At 43.3% G+C, this 25,384-nt stretch overlaps 1 protein-coding gene across 2 annotated transcripts; it reads left to right on the top strand.

Annotated features, from left to right (window-relative positions):
* Positions 1-7,794: 7,794 nt before the first annotated feature.
* On the top strand, positions 7,795-24,032 carry MAT1A (methionine adenosyltransferase 1A). Of its 2 annotated transcripts, XM_039872227.1 has the most exons (10): positions 7,795-7,941; positions 8,026-8,358; positions 11,642-11,719; positions 12,652-12,774; positions 14,681-14,793; positions 15,239-15,382; positions 19,413-19,631; positions 20,791-20,973; positions 21,285-21,418; positions 22,074-22,481. In XM_039872227.1, the coding sequence occupies exons 2-10, from the start codon at positions 8,265-8,267 to the stop codon at positions 22,174-22,176; spliced, it is 1,191 nt and encodes a 396-aa protein (XP_039728161.1). In that variant the 5' UTR covers positions 7,795-7,941; positions 8,026-8,264; the 3' UTR covers positions 22,177-22,481. The 2 variants fall into 2 exon arrangements, with proteins under 2 accessions (XP_039728161.1, XP_039728162.1); XM_039872228.1 differs by lacking the exon at positions 7,795-7,941 and having other exon boundaries at positions 8,253-8,358; positions 22,074-24,032.
* The last annotated feature ends 1,352 nt before the right edge of the window (positions 24,033-25,384 follow it).

Genomic DNA, 25,384 nt, shown 5'->3' with positions numbered 1-25,384 from the left:
AAGAGGAATTCAAACAGACCTACACCAAGACATATCATAATTAAAGTGCCAAAGGTCAAAGACAAAGAGAAAATCTTAAAAGCAGCAAGAGAAAGGAAGCTAGTTACTTACAAGGGTACCCCCATAAGAATGTCTGCTGACTTTTCAATAGAAACTTTGCCGGCCAGAAGAGAATGGCAAGCAATATTCAAAGTTATGAAAAACAAGAATCTACAATCACGAATACTTTACCTAGCAAGGCTTTTGATTAAAATGGAAGGTGAGATAAAGAGCTTCCCAAACAGGAAAAAGCTTAAGGAATTCATCACCAACAAGTCAGCAGTACAAGAAATGTTAAAGGATCTTCTGTAAAAAGAGAAAGAGTAAAAAAGAAAATAGAAATAACAAATATGAATAATAAAATGACAGTAACGATGTACCTATCAGCAATCACTTTAAATGTAAACGAATTAAATGCTCCAATCAAAAGACATAGGGTAACCAAATGGATAAGAAAATAAGACCCATGCATATGCTGTCTACAAGAGAACTGCTTCAGATCAAATGACACTCACAGACTGAAAGTAAAGAGATGGAAAAAGATATTTCATGCAAATGGAAAAAGAAGGAAAAAAAAAAAGCCAGGGTAGCAATACTTAGATAAAATAGACTTTAAAACAAAGGCTATAATAAGAGACCAAAAAAGGGCATTACATAATGATAAAGGGATCGATAAATCAAGAGGACATAACCCTAGTAAACCTATACGCACCCAACATAGGAGCACCTACATACATAAAGCAATTTTTGACTGACATAAAAAGAGAAATCAATAGTAATACCCTCATAGTAGCAAACTTTAACACCCCATTGACACCAATGGACAGATCTTCCGGGCAAAGAATCAACAAGGAAACAATGGGCCTAGAAGACACACTAGAATAGATGGATTTAATAGCTATTTTCAGAGAATTTCACCCCAAAGCAGCAAAATATACATTTTTCCTAAGTGCACATGGAACATTTTCAAGGATAGACCACATGTTAGGGCACAAATCAAGTCTCAATAAATTTAAGATTGAAATCATATCGACCATCTTCTCTGATCACAATAGTATGAAACTAGATATCAACTACAAGAAAAAACTGGAAAATGCACAAACACATGGAGGCTAAATAACATGCTACTAAACAATGAATGGGTTATTAATGAGATCAAGGAAGAAATCAAAAGAAACCCAGAGACAAATGAAAATGAAAACAAAACGACTCAAAAGTTATGGGACACAGTGAAAGCGGTCCTAAGAGGGAAATTCATAGCAATACAGGCCTACTTCAAGAAACAAGAAAAAGCTCAAATAAACAATCTAACTTTACAATTAAAAGAACTAGAAAAAGAACAGCAAACAAAGCCCAAAGTGAATAGATGGTAGGAAATAATAAAGATCAGAATGGAAATAAATGAGATAGAGTCTAGAAAAACAATACAAAAGATTAATGAAACCAAGAGCTGGTTCCTTGAAAGGATAAAGAAAATTGACAGACCCTTAGCCAGGCTCATCAGGGAAAAAAGAGAGAGGACTCGAATAAATAAAATCAGAAATGAAAGAGGAGAAATAACCATGGAGCCACAGAAATACAATGGATCATAAGAAAATGCTATGAGAAATTATATGCCAACAAATTGGACAATCTTGAAGAAATGGACACATTCCTAGAAACATACAATCTCCCAAGACTGAGTCAAGAAGAAACAGAAAATCTGAACTAACCGATTACCACCAATGAAATAGAATCAGTAATCAAAAACCTCCCCCCAAAACAAAAGTCTTGGACCAGATGGCTTCATAAGTGAGTTTTATCAAACATTCAAAGAAGAATTATCACCATTCTTCTCACACTATTCAAAAAAAATTCAAGAAAATGGAAGGCTCCCTAACTCTTTTTATGAGGCCACCATTAACTTGATTCAAAAACCAGATAAAGACATTACAAAAAAAGAAAACTATAGGCCAATATCTCTTATGAACATTGATGCAAAGATCTTCAATAAAATATTGGCAAACAGAATTCAGCAATACATTAAAAATATTGTACACATGATCAAGTTGGATTTATTCCTGGTATGCAAGGTTGGTACAATATCTGCTAATCAATTAATGTGATACACCACATTAACAAATCAAAAAATAAAAACCATATGATTGTATCAATAGATGTAGAAAAATCATTTGATGAAATCCAGCATCTATTTATGATAAAAACTCTCAGCAAAGTGGGAATAGAGGGAAAATATTTCAACATAATAAAGGCCATATATGACAAACCTACAGCTAACAACATACTCTTGTTCCTTAAGATCAGGAACAAGACAAAGATGCCCACTTTCACCACTCCTCTTCAACATTGTATTGGAAGTTTTAGCCACAGCAATAAGACAAGAAAGAGAAATAAAAGGCATCTGAATTGGAAAGGAAGAAGTAAAACTCTCATTATTTGCTGATGACATGATACTATATAGAGAGAACTCTAAAGATAAAACCAAAAAAACTGTTAGAACTTATCAATGATTAGTTGATTAGCAGATTACAAAATAAATATTCAGAAGTCACTGGCATTTTTATACACCAATGAAGAACTTTCAGAAAGAGAAATTAAGAAAACAATCCCATTTACAATTGTGTCAAAAACTGTAAAATACCTGGAGATCAAATTAACCAGGAAGGTAAAAGACCTGTTTTCAGAAAATTATGTCATTGAAAAAAGAAAGTGAAGAAGATACAAATAAATGGAAGCATATACCGCGTTCATGGATAGGAAGTATCAACGTCATTAAAATGGCCATACTACCCAAAGCAATCTATAGATTCGGTGCAATCCCTATCAAAATACCAATGGCATTTTTCAGAGAACTAGAACAAATAATCCTAAAATTTATAAAGAGCCATAAAAAAACCCAAATAGCCACAGTAATCTTGAGAAAGAAGAACAAAGTTGGAGGTATCACACTACCTAATATCAAACTATACTACAAGTTTGCAGTAATCCAAACAGGATGGTACTGGCATAAAAACAGATATATTAATCAATGGAACAGAATAGAGAGTCCAGAAATAAATCCACTTCTATACGCTCACTTAATAAATGACAAAGGAAGTAAGAATATACAATGGGGTAAAGACGGTCTCTTCATTAAATGGTGTTGGGAAAATTGGACAGATACATGCAAAAAAAGAGAAGCTTAACCACCTTCTTACACCATATTCAAGAATAGACTCAAAATGGATTAAAGACTTAAATGTAAGACCCCAAACCATAAAACTTCTAGAAGAAAACTCTCTGATATTCATAGGCAGTAAACTCTCTGATATTACTAACAGGAATTTCTTTTCAGATATATCTCCTTGAGCAAGGGAAACAAAAGAAAAATTAAACAAATGGGACTACATCAAACTAAAAAGTTTTTGTACAACAAAGGAAACCATTAACAAAACAAAAAGACTGTTTTGGGAGAAGATATTTGCTAATGATACATCTGATAAGGGGTTAATATCCAAAATATATAAAGAACTTGTACAACTCAACAACAAAAAAACAAACAATCTAATTAAAAAATAGGCAGAAAACCTGAACAGATACTTCTTCAAAGAGGAAATACGGATGGCTAACAGACATATGAAACGATGCTCAAGGTTGCTAACCATCAGAGAAATGCAAATTAAAACCACAGTGAGATATCACCTCACACTTGTCAGAATGATTATCATCAATAAATCAGAAAACAACAAGTGTTGGCGAGGATGCAGAGAAAAGGGAACCCTCATACATTGTTGGTGGGATTGCAAATTAATAAAGCCACTATGGAAAACAGCATGGAGGTTTCTCAAAAAATTAAAAATGGATATACCTTTTGACCCTGCAATTGCACTTCTTGTATTTATCCAAAGAAAACCAAAACAATAATTCGTAAAGATCTATACACTCCAATATTCATGGCAGCACAATTTACAATCACCAAGATATGGTAACAACCTAAATGCCTATCAACAGACGATTGGATAAAGAAATTATGGTTCATATATACAATAGAATATTACTCAACCATTAAAAAAATGAAATCCTACCATTTGCAACGACATGGATGGACCTTAAGGTTATTATGCTGAGAGAAATAAGTCAGACAGTGAAAGATAAATACCATACGATTTCACTTATATGTGGAATCTAAGGAACAAAGTAATCAAACACAGACTCACAAATATAGTGGATTTCCTGGTGACGGACAGAGGGGAGGGAGATTGGGGAGCTGGCAGAATGGGATGAAAGGTTAAAGAAGTACAAATTAGTAGTTGATAGTTGGTCATGGGGATGGGGAGCACGGCAGAGGGAATGCAGTTAGCATTAATATGATGGTTAGGTGGAGGGAGGGAGCAATTGGGGGGATCGTTTTATAAACTATATAGATGTCTAACCAATGTACTATATACTTGAAACTAATTTAAATAAATAAATTTTTAAAAAAGTAAATCTTGAAAATATTTCATGTGGTTGTTATGCCATTTAAGTTAAGGAATCTTAACTTAAGGTCTACGGTCATGCCACCCTGAACATGCCCAATCCCATCTGACCTCAGAAGCTAAGCAGGGTTAGTACTTGGATGGGAGACCACCTAGGAAGACCAGGTGCTGTAGGCTTAAAAAAAAAAAGATTAAGGAAGCTTCTCCCTGAAGTTTAGAAATGTGTGCAGCTAAACAGCATTTAAGAAGTGGATGCACGTTCCACATCTGCATCCAGAGTTTCAGGTCATCAGAACGGCCCTTTCTTCTCCTTGTGGCATAGCCATAAGACATGGCAGTGCAGGGGCCAGCGAAGGGCACCATCCAGCCAGGTGCTTTCCACTAGTTGTGCTGCCTCATGGTGTTACCTAGGATCAGGTGCCCTCAGAGCTTCTTTATGAAATTGCTCAATGTGGTTTACATACATCGCTTGCTAAAAATCTAGTCTTCCATCTGGTATTTTACATGTAGAGATTCATCAGGGGTGAAATTGACTGAAAGTGAGATTTTTTTCCAAAGCCAAGTTTCTTCAGAGACTTATCAGCAACAACTCAGAGTCAAGGGTTGCTGCATGGAAGTGAGATCAACTGTAGGCCTTTGACACACCAAATTGTAATCCGTGGGGCTGGGGAGTGGCATTGGGACAACTTATGCATAAGGGAGAACAGTCTGTGCATAAAGAAGGCTTTAATTTGAGTTTGTTATGGCAAATTAGGGCTACGAAGTCCTTGTGGGCTCAACTCTCTAAGTAAATACATCTTTGCTAAGATCTGCCAATTCTTTCTGAAAGGGATAGATTGAAGCTATGACTGAAGCACTTTAACTCTTGGTTGAAGTGCTATTTCTTTTACCTAACTGTTAAAACTTTGTTCCAAAGGGAAATCTTTTGGCTAGTTCAGCATTGTCAAGGCCTTGCATTTTATCTTTTTACAAAAGCATGCCAATGACTATCTTTACTGCAGCATTGTAATGTTATTAAACAAAGAAGTTGAAAATAGCCATCAGAGAATGAGTGGTTCAACCATTTATGGTACATCCTATTGTGGGATATTGTTCAAGTGGTAAAAAATGAGATCTATCTGTACATAGAGGTATGAAAAGAAGACCATAGTATATTGTGAAAAAAAAGATCAAGTTGCAAAATAACATATACAAACATACCTTGTTTTGTTGCATTTTGCTTTATTGTGCTTCACAGTGTGTTGTGTCTTACGAATTGAAGGCAAGACCCTCCACCAGCAAAAAGATCACAACTCACTTTATTGCAATACTTTATTGTGGTGGTCTGGAACCAAGCCCTCGGTATCTCTGAGGTACGCCTACATATGATGATCTATTTTTGTTCAGAAAAAAAAAAATTATATATATGTACATAGAAGATGCTTAATAATAATAATAATAATAATAGGTAATATTTATTAAACTCTGTGCGCTACCACTATGCTCATTACTCACACATCTAAATGATCTCATTTAGTTTTCACAACAATGCTATGAAGTAGGTAATGGTTTAATTGATTTACAGATGAGGAAACAGCAGCCTGGAGAGATTATCAAGACTGCCCAGGATTCATAGTAGATTAGAGACAAAACTGAGACTCCAAGCTGAAGCCTGCACTCTCAACCACCATGCTTGGTGTGCTTCTTGAAGAAATATAAGGTGGCCCAGGATTCATTTAGTAGGAATATCATATGAGACTCATACATGAGATGGGTACTGAACAAGGTGACTTCTAGATCCTTCTCTCACTCTGAATTTGTGTCCAGAATGCAAAAGCCTTCTACATATGTTTCTTAAAGTGCCACCTCTTTGTACAGGACATTTTCCCACCCCACTCCACCAAGTGCCTCTCCATTCTATGATGCTCTTATTCATTTTGGAATTCAGAGAGCTGTTAGGCTGCTTTGTTTTCCGACTTCTTGCTAGCTCTTGGAACCTTGGTGAGTACTTGATAGTTAAATTTCATCTTGTTCTCAAAGCAAATTTGAAACATAGTGGCCTCGGTTCAGCTGCTAGGGTAACCTAGGTCTACAGTTCACATTAAACATTAGCTCATATTGCCTCCAGATTTGGAACCAATGTACCCAGAAGAAACATACAAAGGGACAATGATGTTGAAATATTTTAAGTGCAAATAGGATTCCTGTGTGCTGACAAAGACTAGGCTATATAGTCTAAAGTCCCTGTTTGATTTCTATCTTTTCCCGGGGCCGTTCCCTCTGAACTTCTAGCAGTCTGTGCCTGAGCATTTTTGCTTACTCATTGTTAAATGCCACTGATGAAATACGTGTACGTAAAATCTCTAGCTTTATCCCAGAAGAGGTCTCCTCAATATAGTTTTAATTGCTTGGATGGATCGTGTTGCTACTGCTGATCGATATGGCAAAACTCAAGATTTAGAGTCTCAGAAAAAAATTTTTTTAAATGCTCATATTGTAAGTATAGAGGAGATTTGGTCACCAGAATTGGTAGTTGAAGCTATTACATCCTAACTTTTGCTTCCCACAGTCCAATATTTGATGCACCAGGTTTTGGATGATTACTTTTTATTGCTTTCTAGTGGGAACTAGTTTCTTCACCCATTCTCATTCTCTATGATCTCAATTCTCTATTGTTCCTTGGGCCCGAGGAAATAGCTAGATCTGAGAGTGAGAGAGAATGAAGTGAGAGATTGCTGTCATTTAGTGCATGAATTGGTTAAAGATACAATCCTGTCTACTTTTTTTGGTCAAAGCAAAAATAATGCAGGAGTTATGTGAGCAGGATGTTTATCAAGTATATGAAACTGAACATGTAGATGTTAATTTATCATCTGGAAGCTTGAAGAAATTGTCAGAACAATTTCCCTGTAATGAATCTGTCTCTCAAGAGTCCTTTTCCAAAAAACATTGTTCTCTATAATCTGTCTAGACACTTTTTTAAATATCTTGCTTCTTAACGTGACTGCCAGCATCTTAGAGAGGTTGACAGTTTAGATGATTTTTATTAGTAGAATAATATGGACTCAAAAGATTTTCCTCTAAAATGAATCTGTTGTGTAACATCTAAGCTGACTCAGAATACAGGTGCATGCTCTTTCTCTGAGAAGGTAGAATAAGGGGAAGAGCCCAATCCAGAAAAGGTAGGTGGCAGGGGGGTGCACCCAACATCAAAGGCCACCCTGTTTTGTAATCTCAGCCTAAACCACATCTCTGGAAAAGAGTTTCTTGCTGCCTGTTTGTATTCCTGAGTAACCACAGCCCCCACCCTCCAGTGTGGGATGTTAACCTTGGAGATTAGCCACAGAGCTGAAGCAGAGTCCCATAGGAGCTTCAGTTCTGCAGAATCTATACAGCCTTCTTTCCCATACATTGACCAGATGCTTAGGGCTTGGGAAATCAGAGCTAAGGACTGAAATTCCTCAAGGTAAGAAGACCCTCCCTGCCAGGAAATGGACTCCTCCAATTTTCTCACATGATTATGCAGGCGCTTTCACTTTTCCATATATAGGAGTCACTCAGGAGCAAGGTCTGACCAGTTGGAGGGAGTGACACATCCATATTCAGTCCTTCCCTTTTCACCCATCCTCACCTGACTCTTGAATGCTCACAAGCAGTTAGGCAGAAGTGATCCCTGTGATTCCACCAAAAAACAAGCCTGTCGTGTCTGAAGAAAAAAAATAATAAAACTCAGTAAAGTCAGCATTAAAATTGTCGCCTTGAAGAATCTGAGTGGAGAAGTGTGAAAAGATGAATGGATCAGTGGATGGCTTGCGTGACCATTCTCTAAGTGAAGAAGAAAATTTTATGTTCACATCAGAATCTGTAGGAGAGGGACACCCAGGTAAGTAAGTTGTCCTGGACTGTTGGTGATCTGTACTGAGGGAGTCACTTTTACTAAAGATCTTAAAAACATTTAGTTACTATAAGGGATCTCTGGAGGAACAATATGAAGTATTTTTTAGTTTATTTGTAGTTTTGTAAAACAGCCACTCATTATATAAATGATAAGTTGTAAGTTAACGAAGCTGAGGGTCCATGCTGCTGCCACCATTGGCATCTTAGCGTGGTGGTGCTGCAACAGAGAACACACAGCTGGTTCTCTAAAGATGTCATACATATAAAAGGTATATTAGATATTAACATTATGTATACATATACATATATATGTATATATATATATATTTGAGTAAAGCTTTAATTTATTATCAATGAGCAACTTAAGTCAACGGAGAATATTCCCTCAAGACTGTGGGTCACTAAGTTTTGCATGTAAAGCTTATGTAGTTTAGAAATGAATGGCAGCACATTCTAGTAGATACTGAGATAGATCTCTAGGTCTGGAAGTTTCAGATATGTTAAGAGAAGTATACGTGGCTTCCTGAAGAGGAAAAAAATTCAAGCACTTTTATGGTCTCTGAAAGGTAGGTTGACTAATGTGGGGAAACGAGACAGGCTTCCGTGGTGACAGTGAAGGCCATGATCAGAACCTCAAGTTCTAGGACAGTGGTTCTCAAACTTTGGGGAAAAACATAATTCTGAGCCCTACCCCAAGACTTTCTGATTTAGTAGATCTTGAGTGAGGCTCAAGAATTTGCATTTTTACTAAGTTCCCAGGAAATGCTGCTGCTGCAGGTATGAACTACTGTTTGAGAACTACTGTTTTAGGAAAACTCTGGGGGGCTAGATACACTGATTTATGTATTTAAGCACTTCTTCAAAATTCATTTGAGTGTTTGAAGCTTTGGGTAACTTATCATCAACTCTATCTTTTTTTTTTCATCTTTCTCATCCTTGTTCTTTCAAAAAAAGATTTAATTTTCATATCTTGTAACTCAGCTTTAGCCATCTCCATGCACTACTCCTTCCATACATTTTAACCACTGGCTCTCAGCTGGGGATGATTTCCCCCAAGGACATTTTATAATGTCTGGAAACATTTTTGTTGTTACTCTTATGGCTGGGGTGGTAGGGTAATACTGGCATTTAATGGATAAAGGCCAGGCGTGCTTCTAAACATCCTGAATACACAAGATCAAACCCTTGCAAAAAAATAATTTTCTAGCCCCAAATGTCAATAGTGCTGCTGTGGAGAGACCTTGGCTTAACCTGGGTTTTGTATGTGACTTAACTCAGTTCAATGTAAATAGCCTCTTTCATTGTGCATAACTTTATAAAGTTTCTAGGTTTACTGTACTCATAATCTCAGATCCTTTGCTATATCTGGCACATTCTAGACAGCTCCATGGCTTATGAACGCTATATACAGGTTAAGATTTGCTCCACCTGGAGGAAGTAGGTACTCTGGTATACAGTGGCAAGTGGTTTCATCGTACACACAGCAAAGTGTCTAGTGGACAGGGAATAGAAATACCAGCGAACCAGTTGGTTGGTTGTCTACTTAATGGCAGACCTTCAGTTTGTCTGATTCTACTTTCACTTGCCACCATAAATGAACTATCCAAGTAAGTCAGTTTCCAATAAGGCTTGGTGGCTTTCTCCCTGTCATTCCAGTGCTGAATTCCTCTCCACCAGAAAGATAAAATTAATACTACTTTTCCAACTTTTGAGAAAACCAACTATTGGCTATCCTAAGGCTACTAAGTGATAGCAGTAGATATTTCGAAAGCCTGAAGAAACAGTTCTTTAGATGTTACCTGAGTAGGTCGAGTATCTTAATATTCTTGCTCAATTCCAGTTTTATCCCTAATATCTCTTCTCTCATTTCCCTCTGTGCATTGAGAACTTGTGACTTGCATCCTTTAAATAAGCAGAGTCATCCATGGTCAGAGTCCCGATGGCTAAGCCTAAAGTAGATATTTGAGCAGCAGCGGGCCTTCACTGTAGGGATGTGCAGAAGCTATGAATTCAGACAAACTTAGATTTATAGCCGATCTGCCACTGGCAGGAGGATATATAGAAAAACTCAAATATATGTTTTAACAGTTTCTGAAGGAAAAATTGAGGAATTCACCTTTAATGACCGATTAACATTTTTAATTACAGAACTTAATATGCACTTTTGAGAGCAGACCTGCTTGATTCTGGCTCTGGATTCTTAATTTAAAACTTTAAAAAAAATAAGAGGGAACGTTTAGAGGTGATGGGTATGTTTATTACCTTGATTGCAGTGATTGTAACACGAGTATATACATATGTCTAAACTAACCAAACTGTATACATTAATTATATGCAGATTTTTCATATACCAATAATATCTCAATAAACTGAGAAAAAACTTTTGAATCTATTAAGAGCAGACTCTATGGGCATTTTGGACACTAAATGGGGTGTAATATGTATAAATAGATGTCACTTTTATTTCTAAATTTGTGAGCATTGACAGTTCATATAACCCAAACCAAGAGTGGATTTTTCCACAGTGCCATTTAGTGGTCCTCATGCTCAACCATGTAGAGTCTTTAAAGCAATTATAGAATAAAGTCAAAGGCTAGCTCGTGTTGAACTCTCGTCAATCCCACCTTGACCGAGGAGGTCAAACCCAGATATTAAAACATCTAGCCTTCAGGAGGCTGAATGACTGTGGAGATTATCTGAGAGCTGCTTATGGAAATGTTCTGAAAAACAGCAATGATGCATAGAGGTTCTCTCATAGAGTCCTTATGGGTGGAGTCATGGAACTGGGCGTGGTGTTTTATACACTGTGCATTGCATCTTGTGGAACCTACCACACATGCATCTTTTTGTCCCTTCTGATTTTACATCTTGGCACCTAATCTTATGTTATTAGCTATTTTGACTTCTATATCCAGGACTTTTCTAGATGTTAGGATTAAAGGGAATATGCTGAGGAATGAGAGACTTTTCAGGTGGGAGGGGGAAAAGAGGAGGAAGGAGGGTAAAGGGAGGGAGGGAATTGCTTTATACTCTTAGAACTGGTTTTGGAATATTTCTTTTTTAGGGAACTCTATGACTTTATACGTCATTGAAAATGCGGCAGAAGTAGGAAGAAATAAACATTTCAAAATTTTTCTAATTTCTTATATTTAAAAAGGTGTCTTTGGTAGACTTGATATGTAAACTGACAACCTATCTAATTATTTTAACATTTCAGTTTGTTATACCTAATATTTCTGTGATTCTTACCTATATTCATTCTTGTCCAGACAAGATCTGCGACCAGATCAGTGACGCAGTGTTGGATGCCCATCTCAAGCAGGACCCTAATGCCAAGGTGGCCTGTGGTGAGAAATGCCTGAGCCTTTCGTGCAGGAGACCTAAGTCCTGGGCTGAGCTTGAACCCTTTACCTGTATCGAAGCCCTCAGCACAACAGAGGGTTAGGAGGGCCCCAGAGGTGATTAGGTCTAGCCCTCTCACTTTACCAGGGGATCATGAGTACAGCTGAATCAGGGTCTTAACCAAGGTCACGGAGTAGGGGTTCCCGGCATGGAGACCAGAACCTTACTCTCTTCACTGTTGGTTCCTGTCCTATCCACTGCACAGACTGATCTTTCCCTCTCTACTGTCACCCTAGCCCCTGTATTGAGGAGGATGGGATCTGTGCCCTTCTAAAGGTAGACTTCACCTTGATATCTTTTTATTTAATTTTTATTTTTCAGTTAGAGTTGTTAATATTATTTTATATTAGTTTCAAGTGTATAGCATAGTGATTAGACATTTATATAATTCATGAAGTGATCCTTCGATTAGTCTAGTCACCCCGATATCTTTGAAAATAACTGGAGGGAAAGTTGGCTGCCTTGATTCTTTGTTCAGTGGAGTTTTAGCAATAAGAGGGCTGGAGAGCCTCTCATATGTTGACTGCATTCTTTATGATAACTACATGCAACCATTGTCTCATTTTAACCCACACAGCAGTCTTATTATTATCTTTATCTAACCGTTGAGGAAATAGACATAGAGAGGCTAAATAAGTTGTTCAAGATCACACGAGTAGTAAGTGCTTGTTATGAAAACTCAGGTGTGACCAGTTCTTTCCAAAGCATAGTTCTTCAGGCAGCATTTGAAGATGGTCAGCAACTATGCTGAAATTTACTCTTTTTATTAGCATTTTAATTTTCTGTCTGGAATCCATTTATTAGCGGTGAGAGAGATCTAGCCATAGAGTTTTCCTATGCTGGTGCATGGCCACTACCTTTTTTCCTTCTCTTCTAGAGACAGTGTGTAAGACAGGCATGGTGCTGCTGTGCGGGGAGATCACCTCCACGGCCATGGTGGACTACCAGCGGGTGGTGAGAGACACCATCAAGAACATTGGCTATGATGACTCTGCCAAGGGTGAGAGCAGCGCCCCAGTCTGAAATGCATGTTGGTCTCTGTTGGGAGAGCTCCCAATGCTGAATCACATCTGAAGTTCTTGGTCTTCTGGAAGTATAAGTAGCATGAGAGGGGAAAACAGAGACCGGGAGTCAAAGTCTCTGGGAACATGGTTACGGTGCCCCATTAAGCCAGCCATGTTTATCTGTGTTGACTCTGGTCTTAAGGTCCTGCCTTCTTGGAACTTTGGAAGAGAAAAAAAGTTCCAAGTAAAAGGAGCTGCCCTCTGTTAGGGACATGTCCTCTGCTGGGCACTGGTGCTGGTCTCTTCGCATATGTCATTTTTCTTGATTGTTTGAGGAGCTCTGCTGTACTTCCTATGCAGATGAGAAAAATTGAGGCTTAGAGATGTAAATAATTCATATAAGATGACACAGTCAGTAAGTGGCTGCTCCATTTGGGACTCTTGCGCTTTCTGCTAAACTGTGCTGCTTCCCACTGTAAATAAAAAGATGACTCAATCCAGCACTGGAACTAATGGTAGGTGAAGGAGGCAGGCTGGCCCAGGTTGACTGCCCTGGCAGGCAGCATGGGAGCCTGAAACCCAGAGAAGGGGCACAGGCCCTGGCAAAAGCTGAAAAAGAGCATTGTGATCAGGTAGGGGTGAGAGCTGGACAGAACTGAGGGCCCTGTAAGAGTGTGCAGGCTAGGAAGGGGCCCTGCCTGGAGGGGCATCAGAGAACGGGGTGAGGGCCAGGTGCTGAGGGTTGGTGCACACTGATGTTTCAATCACTGGTTGTTCAGGGTGACTAGTGGCATCTTTGTGGGTCAGGACAGGCTGGAATGATGCATCAAAATTTTATAAGTGGGAGAGCCACTCACTACGTGAGGCACAGACATACACTCGGTGCAGCCACCTTCTGACTCACGTTAGGTACTCACTCGAACACATGAATGTGTTGGGGAGTATATCAAGAATCACTGGGAAGAGAGCCAGTAAATAGAGGCCAATTCTCACATGGAGGCATTCATAGAGGAAATACGTTTTCCCAGAGCAGCAGTGTATTAGTTCAGTACATTTAATGCACATGCTCCTTGACTTAATGATGGAGTTACATCCCAATAACCCATCAAAAGTTGAAAGTATCATAAGTTAAAAATGTTTTTAATACATCTAAACTACGAACATCATAGCTTAGCCTAGCTACCTTAAATGTGCTTGGAACACTTACATTAGCCTGCAGTTAGACAAAATCATCCAATGCAGTGACACGCTGTATAGGGTGTTGGTTGTTTGCCCTCGTGAGGGCATAGCTGACTGGGAGCTGAGGCTCACTGCTGCAGCCCAGTAACACAAGAGAATATTATACTGAATATCGATAGCCTAGGAAAAAATCAAAATTCAAAATTCGAAGTATGGTTTCTACTGAATGAGTATCACTTGGCCCATTGTAAAGTCGAACCATCCTAAGTCAGGGATCATCTATAGTTGGATTAGGCCTGCACCTAGGCTTCTGAAAGGCAGTGTTGGAAGGGCCCTGGGTTTTCAACCTGGATCCTTGGAGGTACCTCTTGGAGAGGCCATGAGTCACCTGCCTGCTCTTCAGCCAGAGCAGCTGTAGATACTATCTGAATTTTATACTGCAATTCTGTGTATGATATATATTTCTAATCAAGGTATAATTTAATATAGTAAAATGCACAGCAGAAAATTTTCTTTGACTAAGGAGTTCCACATCATGGTAAGGATTCATGGACTTCCCCATCCTGGGCCTCAGCCGTGGACCCACACAGATCCAAGCTAGTTAGAGACCACCCACCCCAACACAAAATGCCATGTCAGGAACGGAACAATCCAATGGGAAGCTCGAAGCCACCCTCTGCCTGATGTGTGTCCCCACTTAGCCTTGCTTTCCCTTCTGCCTAGGTTTTGACTTTAAGACCTGCAATGTGCTGGTGGCTTTGGAGCAGCAGTCCCCAGATATTGCCCAGTGTATCCATCTAGACAAAAACGAAAGGGATATCTGTGCTGGAGATCAGGTAACTAAACACCGAGCATGGGTACTGGGTCAGGACGTCAATGTAGCACAGCTTTTCTCAGCCCCTGCTCTGACATGTGTTGAAGAGCTAGCTGGGAATGTTCCTGAATAATGGATTAATCACGCTGTGGGGTGACCCCTCATCCTAGAGAAGTGCCAGGAGGTACATGCTTAGAGGGAGCTGCACGCCCCTGCTTCAGAACAGCAATTTGAGGGCATGGCCAGCTGTGCAAGGCTATGCTCACTGACACCAATTTGGGCTCATCTCTCCCTCCTAGAACTCTGAGCATCAGGTACCATGCCTTTCCCCCCACAAGTGCCCAGTACAAATGTTGCATGCATGAGACACCCAGTACAGGTTGGGGAACAGCAAAGACTTAGATTTGAAGAAAGTCATCCTGTGTCTAAAGCGAGTGTTGCTCACTTGACTCTCTGCCCTGCTGCAGGGTTTGATGTTTGGCTATGCTACGGATGAGACAGAAGAGTGCATGCCCCTCACCATCATTCTCGCTCACAAACTCAATGCCCGGATGGCGGAACTGAGACGCTCCGGTGTCCTCCCCTGGCTGAGGCCCGACTCAAAGACTCAGGTGAGCATCTTCCTTTGCCTTCTTTTGTCTGGGAGCTCTCCCAAATCCTCTTGATTCTTATTACTATTAAAATCAAAATGTTCAGTCTCGGCACTCACAGAATTGTCGATTTCGATTAGAACTATTTATTTGAAAAATCTTTCCCTCTATTTTATCATGAAAAAATTTCAAAAATACCAAAAATTGAAAAGAACAGTTCTAATTATTTTTTGCCATCCTATCCTATGTTGACTCTGGTAATGTGATTCCCCAGTTCCTGCCACAGACTTACTTCTTAACTGGTTTTAGACTGTTGGTCACTGCCTTGCCACATTGCAGGTCTCTATGTCTTGAGCAAAGCCTGAACACCACGTAAACAAGGACCATCTGCATCTCACTACGGCTCTTTTTCATTGTTTCTCATAAAAACACTTTATCTTTGCTGTTTCTGACTCTCTGTCCCCTTGGGCCCTGACCACTACTGCAGTGTTGAAACTCCCAATGAAGTCTATATTTGAAGGCCCTGCAGTGATGCAAATGTCGGCACTCCTGGAGGTGTCCTGTCCATCTTCACTGTCCATGTCTCACCCTATTTAACCACCCCCCATGACCCCATGGCCCCTTTCCTCGAGCCTTCCATCCCTGGCTCCTCTTCCACATTCCAGAAGGTTCTTGGCACTTCTTCCACACTCCTTCCCCTTCTACCCACACCTGTGGATCCAATTTTCACCTCTACTCACTCAGTTCCCAAATCTTTCTCCTGCAGGTCTCTCCGAATTGCCAGCCCCATTTCTCATTCGCCCTATAAACAAATGTGCCCACGAGCCCATGGTGAGCTACCTCACTGTCATGTCCTACTCAGAGGAAAGGAATGTGATGGAGTGTCACCTTTCCCCCAGTCCTGCTCAGTGCCCTCTGTCTCCACTTCGCCTATGCTCCACCTTTCCCCATAAAGATCAGTGCCAGTCCCAGCCAGGGATTTTCCCGGCCGAGAAACTCCAGTTAATTTTCTTTGGGCTTCACTTCCAATTTCCTAATATCTGCTCAGAATCTTCTACAACTTTCTACTTCCTATGGGGAAGGAGGAAACCTTACTTGTTCTTCTGGTATTCAGAGCCTTTTATGGTCTTCCAATGCCACCTTTCTCTTTCTACCCGCCTGCAATCTTTGTTTAATCTGTGTTATTTCACTCATGTTTCCCATATTTCTTAGTGCTTTACCCTTGTGCGCCCACCCTGAACCTTACTTTGGCCCTTTCTTTGGTTCCTGCCTGTTCGTCAGAGGTCAGCAAAGTCCCCACCTTCTCATGGTTTCCCTAGGCACCACCAGATAGGGTCTTCTCTTGCCTCTGTACTTGGAATTTGGCTCATGTGAGTTTATAGCTCATCATGATACATGATGTGACTTGTCCACTACTCCAGCTGCACAGACATGCACCCTCCTCACCCCAAGTGTAAGGCCACACAGAGCAAAGGGTGCATATTGGCTGTTTCTGGGGCAAGGAAGCACATTTTTGGCCTAGAGGAATTCCACCTCACCATAGGGGCACACGTATCACAGCAGTGGGGCAGAATCAGCAGCATTCCTCAGCTGTTCTTCAAGGTCGTGGGGCATCAGAGTCAAATGCGAAGATCATGATGGTCCCAGAAGAAGGGAGTGCACAGATGTTGGCATGCCCTGCCCATCCTGTATCCGAGGCTGTGCTGTGGAGTAGAGGATTACAGAAAAGGAAATCCCAGAACAAGGATGGAAGGAAGTGATGGCGTGGCTGAGCTTTCCTTTTCCTTCTGTGAGATGAGGACAGGAGCCTCCACCTGTCAGCCCAACTGAACTAGGAAAGGCTTCCTTTTTGCTTAGTAATAGAAGCTTTTCCAATCAAGAAAGCAGCAAAGGTGGGGGAGGGAAAGTGGAGATGAGGTGGGGTGAGGCTGGGAGGGGGTCTTTCAGAGTTTCCTTTTCTGCAAGGATACATTCTTCAAAATGCTGCTCTGAATACCAGAGCTGGCCTTGCTCCCCTGCCATGGGCGGTCCTGAGCCAGCCGGCAGTGGAAAGGGTGACATGATGAGGTAAGAGTGATGCTTGGAGCCCTTTGCTCTGCCACAGTTCTGTGGTTCTGCAGGGACGCTGCTTGGGGCTTGGGGCAGAACAGAAGATCAGAGAACAGCAGGGCAGTGGATACGGGCCTGAGCAGCATCTCAGAACACACAAGCCTTCTCCTGAGACCTGATGTGTCAAATTTGGTCCGGAGGCAGTCACAGGGCTTCCCTTCCTGGGAGACCCCCAACTCCAGCTCCCTCTTACAGGGTGTACACAGCCCAGCAGTTAAGGGTTGTTCTCAGTCCACAGATGTTGGTATGTATCTGCCCATCTCACTAGGATCAGGCATCATGTGGGCAGGGCTCTCTCTCTTCCTCCTGACCCATCCTATTACTTTTTGGACAAGGCAGGACACAGAGTAAAAGTCTGATGTAAGTCCAGTGTTTGATGGATATCTAGGGGCCTTGGGCAGGCAGAGATCTTGCTGTAGACACAGCTGGAGGAAGGCACTGCTTGCTGCCCTGTGGTCCTATTGAGGCCCTGGGGGTGGTGCTATGCCCACCAGCCCTACCAGGGCCCTCTGGCATAGCTGCACCTCTGCAGGCCCCAGCACCCCTCACCCCTCCAGGTACTGCTCTTGTGGGTCCATACTACCTTGGGTAGCAGTGAGGCCTGAGGGTCTTGAGTGAAAGCCTTCTGCTAGGCAGAGCCCCAGCTAGCTACCAGTCCATGTAGCTCCAGATCAGAGCAGAGTTTTACTGGCTGTGTGATCTTGACCAAAGTACTTATGTTCTGGAACCTCAGCTTTCTTGTCTTTAAAGTGAGACTAGTAGCAGCTCTTCATAGTTTTTAGCATGGTTTCTGGCATACAGTGCATGCTCAGTAAATGCTAGTTTCTTTTCTCAGCCTCATCTGCCATCATCGCCATCTCCTTCCCTCTCACAGTGTAAGCCCAGGGTGCCCAGGCTGCTCTCCTTGTCATAGTCAGAGCAGGCTGTGTCATGGGACTCTTACACTTACTGAAGTGTCAGTTAAGGACAGGGGGAAGAAGCATTTTGTCTGTGCTCCTATGGGAATGACACAAGCTCATGGAGCAAGCAGAGCACGGTCTAGCTCTTTGGTTTTTCACTGACCGGCTTGTGACTTCAGACAAGTTGTTTCACTTCTCATAGCCTTGTTTTTCTTATTTGTAAAGTAGAGATAATAATGCCTATCTTGCTGGGATGATTTAAATATTAATTGATAATGCATAGAATGGGCACAGAACTGACCCATGCTGGTGGAATTGATTTTAGATCTGTCCCTGTAGCCTGTTCTGCAAGGGCAGGTTTCATCCCTCAAGGTGCTCTCTGCTTTTCATTAACCAAAATCCCCAGAGCTGGCAATCCGGAGCTGGCAGGTCCCTCCATCTCAGCCATTCTGGCCTGTGTCCCTCTCACCCTGTCTCTATAGCCACGAAGTCTGCTCGTATTATATGCTTCCAGAGCTCCTCCACTGAAGGGCTGACACAGATAGCATGTGTCTGGTAGACTCCTGTGTCCTTGGTAGGAGCCAGAATAGCCTGGCCCTGGGCCATAGAGGGTCAAGAGAGGGCTTTAGCCAGGGGACATTTGTTGGCACCCAGAAAATTCTGAGATAGAAGGAGAGGAGTCTAGTGGGTCACAGAGAGGAAACTCTATAAAACCCCAAGTCTCCAAGTGGCACTAACCGTGGGTCTGATCACTTTGTGAGGATAGTCATGATGTCCCCCTGCCTCTCCCTCAGTCCAGGCTGATGTTAATTTAGTGGAATAACCACTATAAGGAAGAGCTTAAGCAGCATGCGCAGTCATCTTATACCATTGGGCAACTATTCAAATACTAGAATGTGTCAAGTTAACTTTCCTGAAGGCCCTTTGTGGACAGGAGGCTCCCTGGCTCCCCTTGCCTACCTCCTGGGTATCTGCAACTGCAGCGATGTGTCCTCAGTCAGGGCAGGGCCTTATGATGTCTCTTCCTGCCCTCTGATCAACAGGTGACGGTTCAGTACATGCAGGACAATGGTGCAGTCATCCCTGTACGCATCCACACTATTGTCATCTCTGTGCAACACAACGAAGACATAACTCTGGGGGATATGCGCAAGGCCCTGAAGGAGCAGGTGATCAAGGCCGTGGTTCCGGCCAAGTACCTGGATGAAAACACCATTTACCACCTGCAGCCCAGTGGGCGCTTTGTCATTGGCGGTCCTCAGGTGCGCCCTGGTCTCTGAATGAGGCCCTGATGTGTGTGTTATTGGGGTTGCTCACCTCCCTGAGCACAAAGACTATACAAGGTGGCTTCGTGTGACTCAGCCAGGTCTGGCCCTGGGCAAAATGTGAAGTCATCTCACTCTCTGTGGGGCCTGTTGTGTCTCCATCAGGACCTGAGGAATTGGGGACATGTCCCCAGTATTCTTCCACAGGTGCTGCCTGGCCCTCCTACTCCAGACATCTCATAATTGATGTCATACTTGCCTATGTGGCTGCCTCCTCACCATTGCAAATGACTGACCTTTACCAGGTAGCTCTTACCAGGTCTTTACCACAAGTTACCTTCAACTCCCATGGGCACTACAGTGGGGCAGTTTGTTAGATGTGGACACATGCTGCCTCCTTTCTCCTTTACCTCAGAAGTGAGGAAGTGGAGATTGACATAGCCCCTCTGAGAGGCTGCTGACCACTGCCAAGGGACCTCAGCTATGGATGTGTTGCCACAAAGTGGAGTCCCCACAACAAGTCCTATGCCCAAATGTCATGCAGAAACACAGGATCAAATGAAGGAAAGGTCAAGCTTATTGTATTTTCTTGCATGACCTCTCAAAGGCTAGACATATGAGTGTGAACTGTGGTTCTCTAAGCAGGAGTATATAGTATGTACTTTCCTCAAATCATTTAACATAGAGCTCCTACCCCTTTTAAAACTCCCTTATTGACTGGTATTGCACAGAGTAGACACTTGAAGAAATGGGCAACATGGCATTTACTGGATGGCACCAGCGAGGGCCACAGCTCAGGGTGTATTGATTACAGCACAGTTTCTTCCTGCAGTTGGATGTCTCCACTGTGACTGACTCATAAAAACAAAAGCATTAGGAGCCGGCTGTGACTCCAGCTGGTCCATCATCTGCACTTGCTGATGCTCTGACAGGCTATCTGACTGCAGTAACTGGTCAGCGACTGAACTGGGATTAGAACCAGTTTCTGGCAGACTCCTAGCCAAGGAGCCTTTGAAACATGCCCCCAGGCAGCTTCAGGGTACCCTTTTCAAGCTGTAGTCAAGCAGCCATCACAGTGCTTCAGCTGTCCTCTCCTCTCAGCCATTTGGGGTCTCTGGTTCTCATCTCCCTCTGTGTTCTTCCTTTCCCTTTGCAGGGAGATGCGGGCGTCACTGGTCGTAAGATAATCGTGGACACTTATGGCGGCTGGGGGGCACATGGTGGAGGAGCCTTCTCTGGGAAGGACTACACCAAGGTGGACCGCTCTGCAGCTTATGCTGCCCGCTGGGTGGCCAAATCCCTGGTGAAAGCAGGGCTCTGCCGGAGAGTGCTTGTGCAGGTGGGTCAGACCCCACCAACTCCAGTGGGAAGGCCAGACACTTTGCCAAAGGATATGATTCTGTGTGTGTTGTGTTGGGCACTGTGGCCAGTACCCTGAAAACCTGGGAGAGGGAACACAAAACTTCAGGGCAAGCAGCATGCCCAGAATCTGCCCATCATGAAAATGGCAAGGATTTCTAGGCAGATGGGGGAGCTCGTTGGACAAGAGATGTGTGGTTCCAGTTGCCCTTCCTGAGAATTTCAAGGTTTCTGTGAGGGGTGGACCACTGCACAGAGGCTTTGGTCCCTGACCCTGGTCTCTTCTGAAAGGTTTCCTATTCCATTGGTGTGGCTGAGCCACTGTCCATTTCCATCTTCACCTATGGAACCTCTCAGAAGACAGAGCGAGAGCTGCTAAATGTGGTGAATAAGAACTTCGACCTTCGGCCTGGCATCATTGTCAGGTAAAAGTGCCACCCCACCACTGTTAGGCAGGCCCTTTCTCCTCCTATATGCAGATCTTCAGCTCAACTGAAAGGGAAACAAGAAAGATTTTTCAGCCTCCCAGAAGCAGGAGGGTCTTCAAGCTCCTGGCCCTGCACAGTGCCCACCTAGCCTGGTTTCCAGGCTGAAGGGGCTGCGTGAGATCCCTGCTGGCCCAGCAGTTGCTAAGTCCAGGTGGGGCTGGGGGTGGGGATCTTTGGACAATAATTATAAGGCCAAGTGGCTGAGAATTGATTCTGCAAGTCTAGTTCCATCTCTTCCCCTTTCTAACGCCATTCCTGCTTCCTGGCTCATGGCAGCCTGACATTAGTCTGGGCCAGGTCATGGAGCACAGAGGAGAAAGGCATTGCAAGGCCAGGGTGCAGTCCTGGTTCTGGTACATCTGTGTGATCAGGTTGTCCCTGAACCTCTGAGCCTGCTTCTCAAGGGCCAGTGACTGTTGCCTTACAAGACATGGTGTGGTGTAGAAAGGAAATTTGTGAAAAATTGCTCTGCAAGCGGCGACACTCCACATAGACTATCACAGTCTATTAATCACTCTTGTGCTGAAATTAGAGACATAAACTCTGTTATTTTTCCATTAAAAAGTGACTCACTCTTCTGTTGGACCTGCAGGGATTTGGATTTGAAGAACCCCATCTACCAGAAGACAGCGTGCTATGGCCATTTTGGAAGAAATGAGTTCCCATGGGAGGTTCCCAAGAAGCTTGTGTTTTAGAGCTGGTGGAGGTTGGCCGGGCCTTGCCGTAGAGGCATCTGGGTGGCCAGGATCCCAACTCTTGGATCTCGCAGACCCTGGGTTGCTGACTGCCCTCAGGAGAGTGCCTTTCCCCCCACTACACCCTCCTAGGCAAAGCCAAGCTCCTCTGATTTAGCCCTATCCTGTCACAATCATGAATGGCAGGAGGCAGGTGGCTTCCTGGTGCTGAGAGTCTGAGCTCCTCATGAGGATTGTCACGATGTCCTCCTGACTCTTCGTCAGACCAAGGTGATGTTAATTTAGTGGAAAAACCACCCCTGTCAGGAGTGAATCCCCTCACCTTATCCACAGCCTGGACCCTGACCAGCTTCCCTCTCCCCCGGCGTGTGCTGAGGTCAGCATATCTCACAGATCTCCGGGTCTCACAGATCTCAGCCATTGCCCTGAGCCTGGGCCTTCACAAAGAGCCTCCCAGTCCAGGCTTCTGGCAGGGATAAGAACAGGGGCTGACGTGGCCTAAGCATCTCCAATGAGCAAAGGACTGAGCTAATCACCAATGCCATTTCTCGTTCACTTGCAACATGATGAGGTAACACCTTTGTTATCCCCACTTAAAATGGGGAAACTGAGGCACAGACTATCTAGGTAACGTTCACAAAGTCCCATAACCACACATGTCAAGGTCTAAGCTTTGACTCGGAAGCCCAAATCCTTCCACCCCCAAATCTCGTTCCAGAAATAGGTCTGAGCAAAGACAAAGCAGATGGAAGTGAGGCTGTGGCCTCTGACCCAAAGACCTGAGGTTTCTGGGAATTAGAGAATTAACCCACCTGCTCCTGGTGAGCCCTAGGCAATGATCTGCAGTCAATACAGAGCTAAAGGACTGTTTCATTTGCCTATCGCAGTCTGTTAATTAATCCTGTGCCCAAAATTAGAGACGAAAACTCTGCTGCTTTTCTATGGAGCAGACCATTCAGACACATGCAGGGCGAGGGTGTGTAGACCTCTGGGGTAAGTGGTCCAAGTCCAATCCACTTCCATCTGGGCTTCCTGGAGCGAGAGAAGCAGCTCATCCTAGCACAGATGGCTAACAAGGGACTGGAACCCTGTGTCCTTTACTCTCCTTGGCCTCTTTGTACCCACAGCAGTCTGAGTGCTGTTGGAATAAGTGGGAAAGCCCTTCAGATTTCTCTTCCAGAGAGGCCAGTCCTAAGACTCGAATATCTAATATTCAGTGGTGACTCAAGTGGCAGGGCTTGACTCCTAGTGGTAGAAGCGTTCACTGAGATGTCATGAGAGATTCTGCCTTTACCAGGAAGCTTCTGGAGTTGGGAGCAGGGCAGGTCTACTCCTGAGGGGACCGAGGTATCCTCGGTGTGCCACGGTCTCAGAAGCTGTACATCCATCTCGACACTACCCACCCCACCTGCCCTCAGTTTGGGTCTCTTGATAGCAGCATCTCTACCATCTCTCTAGCTCCCTAGACTCATGTTCAGGTAGAGGTCTCCATGGGCCCCAGGAAAGCACTGGGGACTGGATTTCTTTCCAGGGCACACGGTGCTGGTTCTGGCTAGGGCAGGCAGCCTAAAAGGCCTTATCTGGGAGCAGACAGCCTGCTTCTGGGCACAAAGACTCTATGGCCTCTCTCTCCATGAGGGAAAAGGCAGTCTCAGGTTATTTTCAGGAGAGGGAGGCACAGCTTTGCAAGTGGCTGAGTTCCTCTAACTTGGGCTATATCTGAAGTGAAAATTCAGGATTTTATACTTTCCCTGTCCCCTAGAAAAACGAGATCTTTTTCTATCAACATCGTTTATGTAGAGCCTTTGTTGGTTAATAGTTCCTGCTAGGACAATGAATAAAGACTCAAAGAGCAACTCTCTCTGCTTAGTTTTTGTCTGCAAACCCTCTAAAACCTCTCCCCACCAACTGACATCACCTGATTCTCCTATCCTTCAGCAAAGTGGGTATCCTCCCCTCAGTGGTCCCCCACACTGGAGGCTTCCGTTCCTGTACACATGGGGCCCATCCAGCATGGACAGAGATTTTTCATCTCAATACTGTGTTGTCACTGTATTACCACATTCATTCCACACCGCCCTCCACTGAGGCAGATGTTCCTGGGAAACCCATGTTACATGTGGAGAACCTAAGGCCTAAAGAGGGTTAAGAATGTGACCAGGGGACCTGGCTGCCAAGTGGTTCCTTGGTCTTCAGAGTACGCTCTCTTGATTGCCATGTGTTGCTGCCCTTAATCTTCATCTATGTTTTATTCTTCTGCCCCTTCTTGCAAATTATCTGCAGTAAGACTGGCACAAGGTGGGCGCTGAGGCAATATTTGTCTAATGGTTGAATAAGTGAAGTGAGTGAATGAATGAATTTGGTCGGCAGAACTGAACCATGCCTTTAAGTGATACACATTTCCTTTTCAGACATTCTGTGAGAATTAACAAGTGATCCTTTACATTAGAGCTCGTCACTGCAGTAGCCCCTAGAGATGTAGTCCTAAGGGCTTGGTCAGAGCGGCTTGGGAGGTGGCACCTGCACTGTTTCTTACAAGCAGGCAGTGAGGAAAGCAGTCAGTTCTGGAGAAACGTCCCTGTCCAGGCTGAGGGCAAAGGCTGGATGAGGAGGGTTTGGTGAGACCCTGACATGAGGGAGGCTGACCCGGGCTGCCAAGAAGGGCACATGTACAGCAAAGACCTCTGAACATGGCAGAGAGAGAAGGAGAAAGCCAAAGGCAGGAGGATCCTGCAGTCTTGTTTGAGACAGACTCTACATCTTGAGAAGTCACTACAGGGGCTATGCAGTGAAATATTTTTCCTAATATTTCAAAATAATACACATTTTGCAAGAACACATACAAATAAAAAGACACACATGAAACACATTGTAATGGTTGTCTGTGTGGGAAGATGGTAAATGAACAGGCTCTATAGGCATAAAAGGCCAAATAATTAGTGAAAGCAAGAAGGAGAAGCAAGTTCTGAGCCATGAAGCCTCAAGTGTCAAAATGTCAGGGAAATGTAGCGAAGGAGATGAGGGAGTAGCCAGTGGGCAGGAGGAAAGCTAGGAGAGTGGGGTGTCCTTGGAAGAGTTTTTAGGATGGTGAGGAGGGATCACCTGTGTGAAATCATACTGATGGGTTAGACGTGTGAGTGTCCAGTGACTTCAGCCTCGTGGAAGCCATCAGTGACCTGGGAAAGGGCAAAATCATTAGGAAAATATA

Source organism: Pteropus medius, unplaced genomic scaffold (assembly GCF_902729225.1).
Source record: "Pteropus medius unplaced genomic scaffold, Ma_sr-lr_union100, whole genome shotgun sequence".
NCBI lineage: Eukaryota > Metazoa > Chordata > Mammalia > Chiroptera > Pteropodidae > Pteropus > Pteropus medius.
Note: the sequence above shows the minus strand (reverse complement) of the source record. Positions and strands in the feature narration are given on the sequence as shown.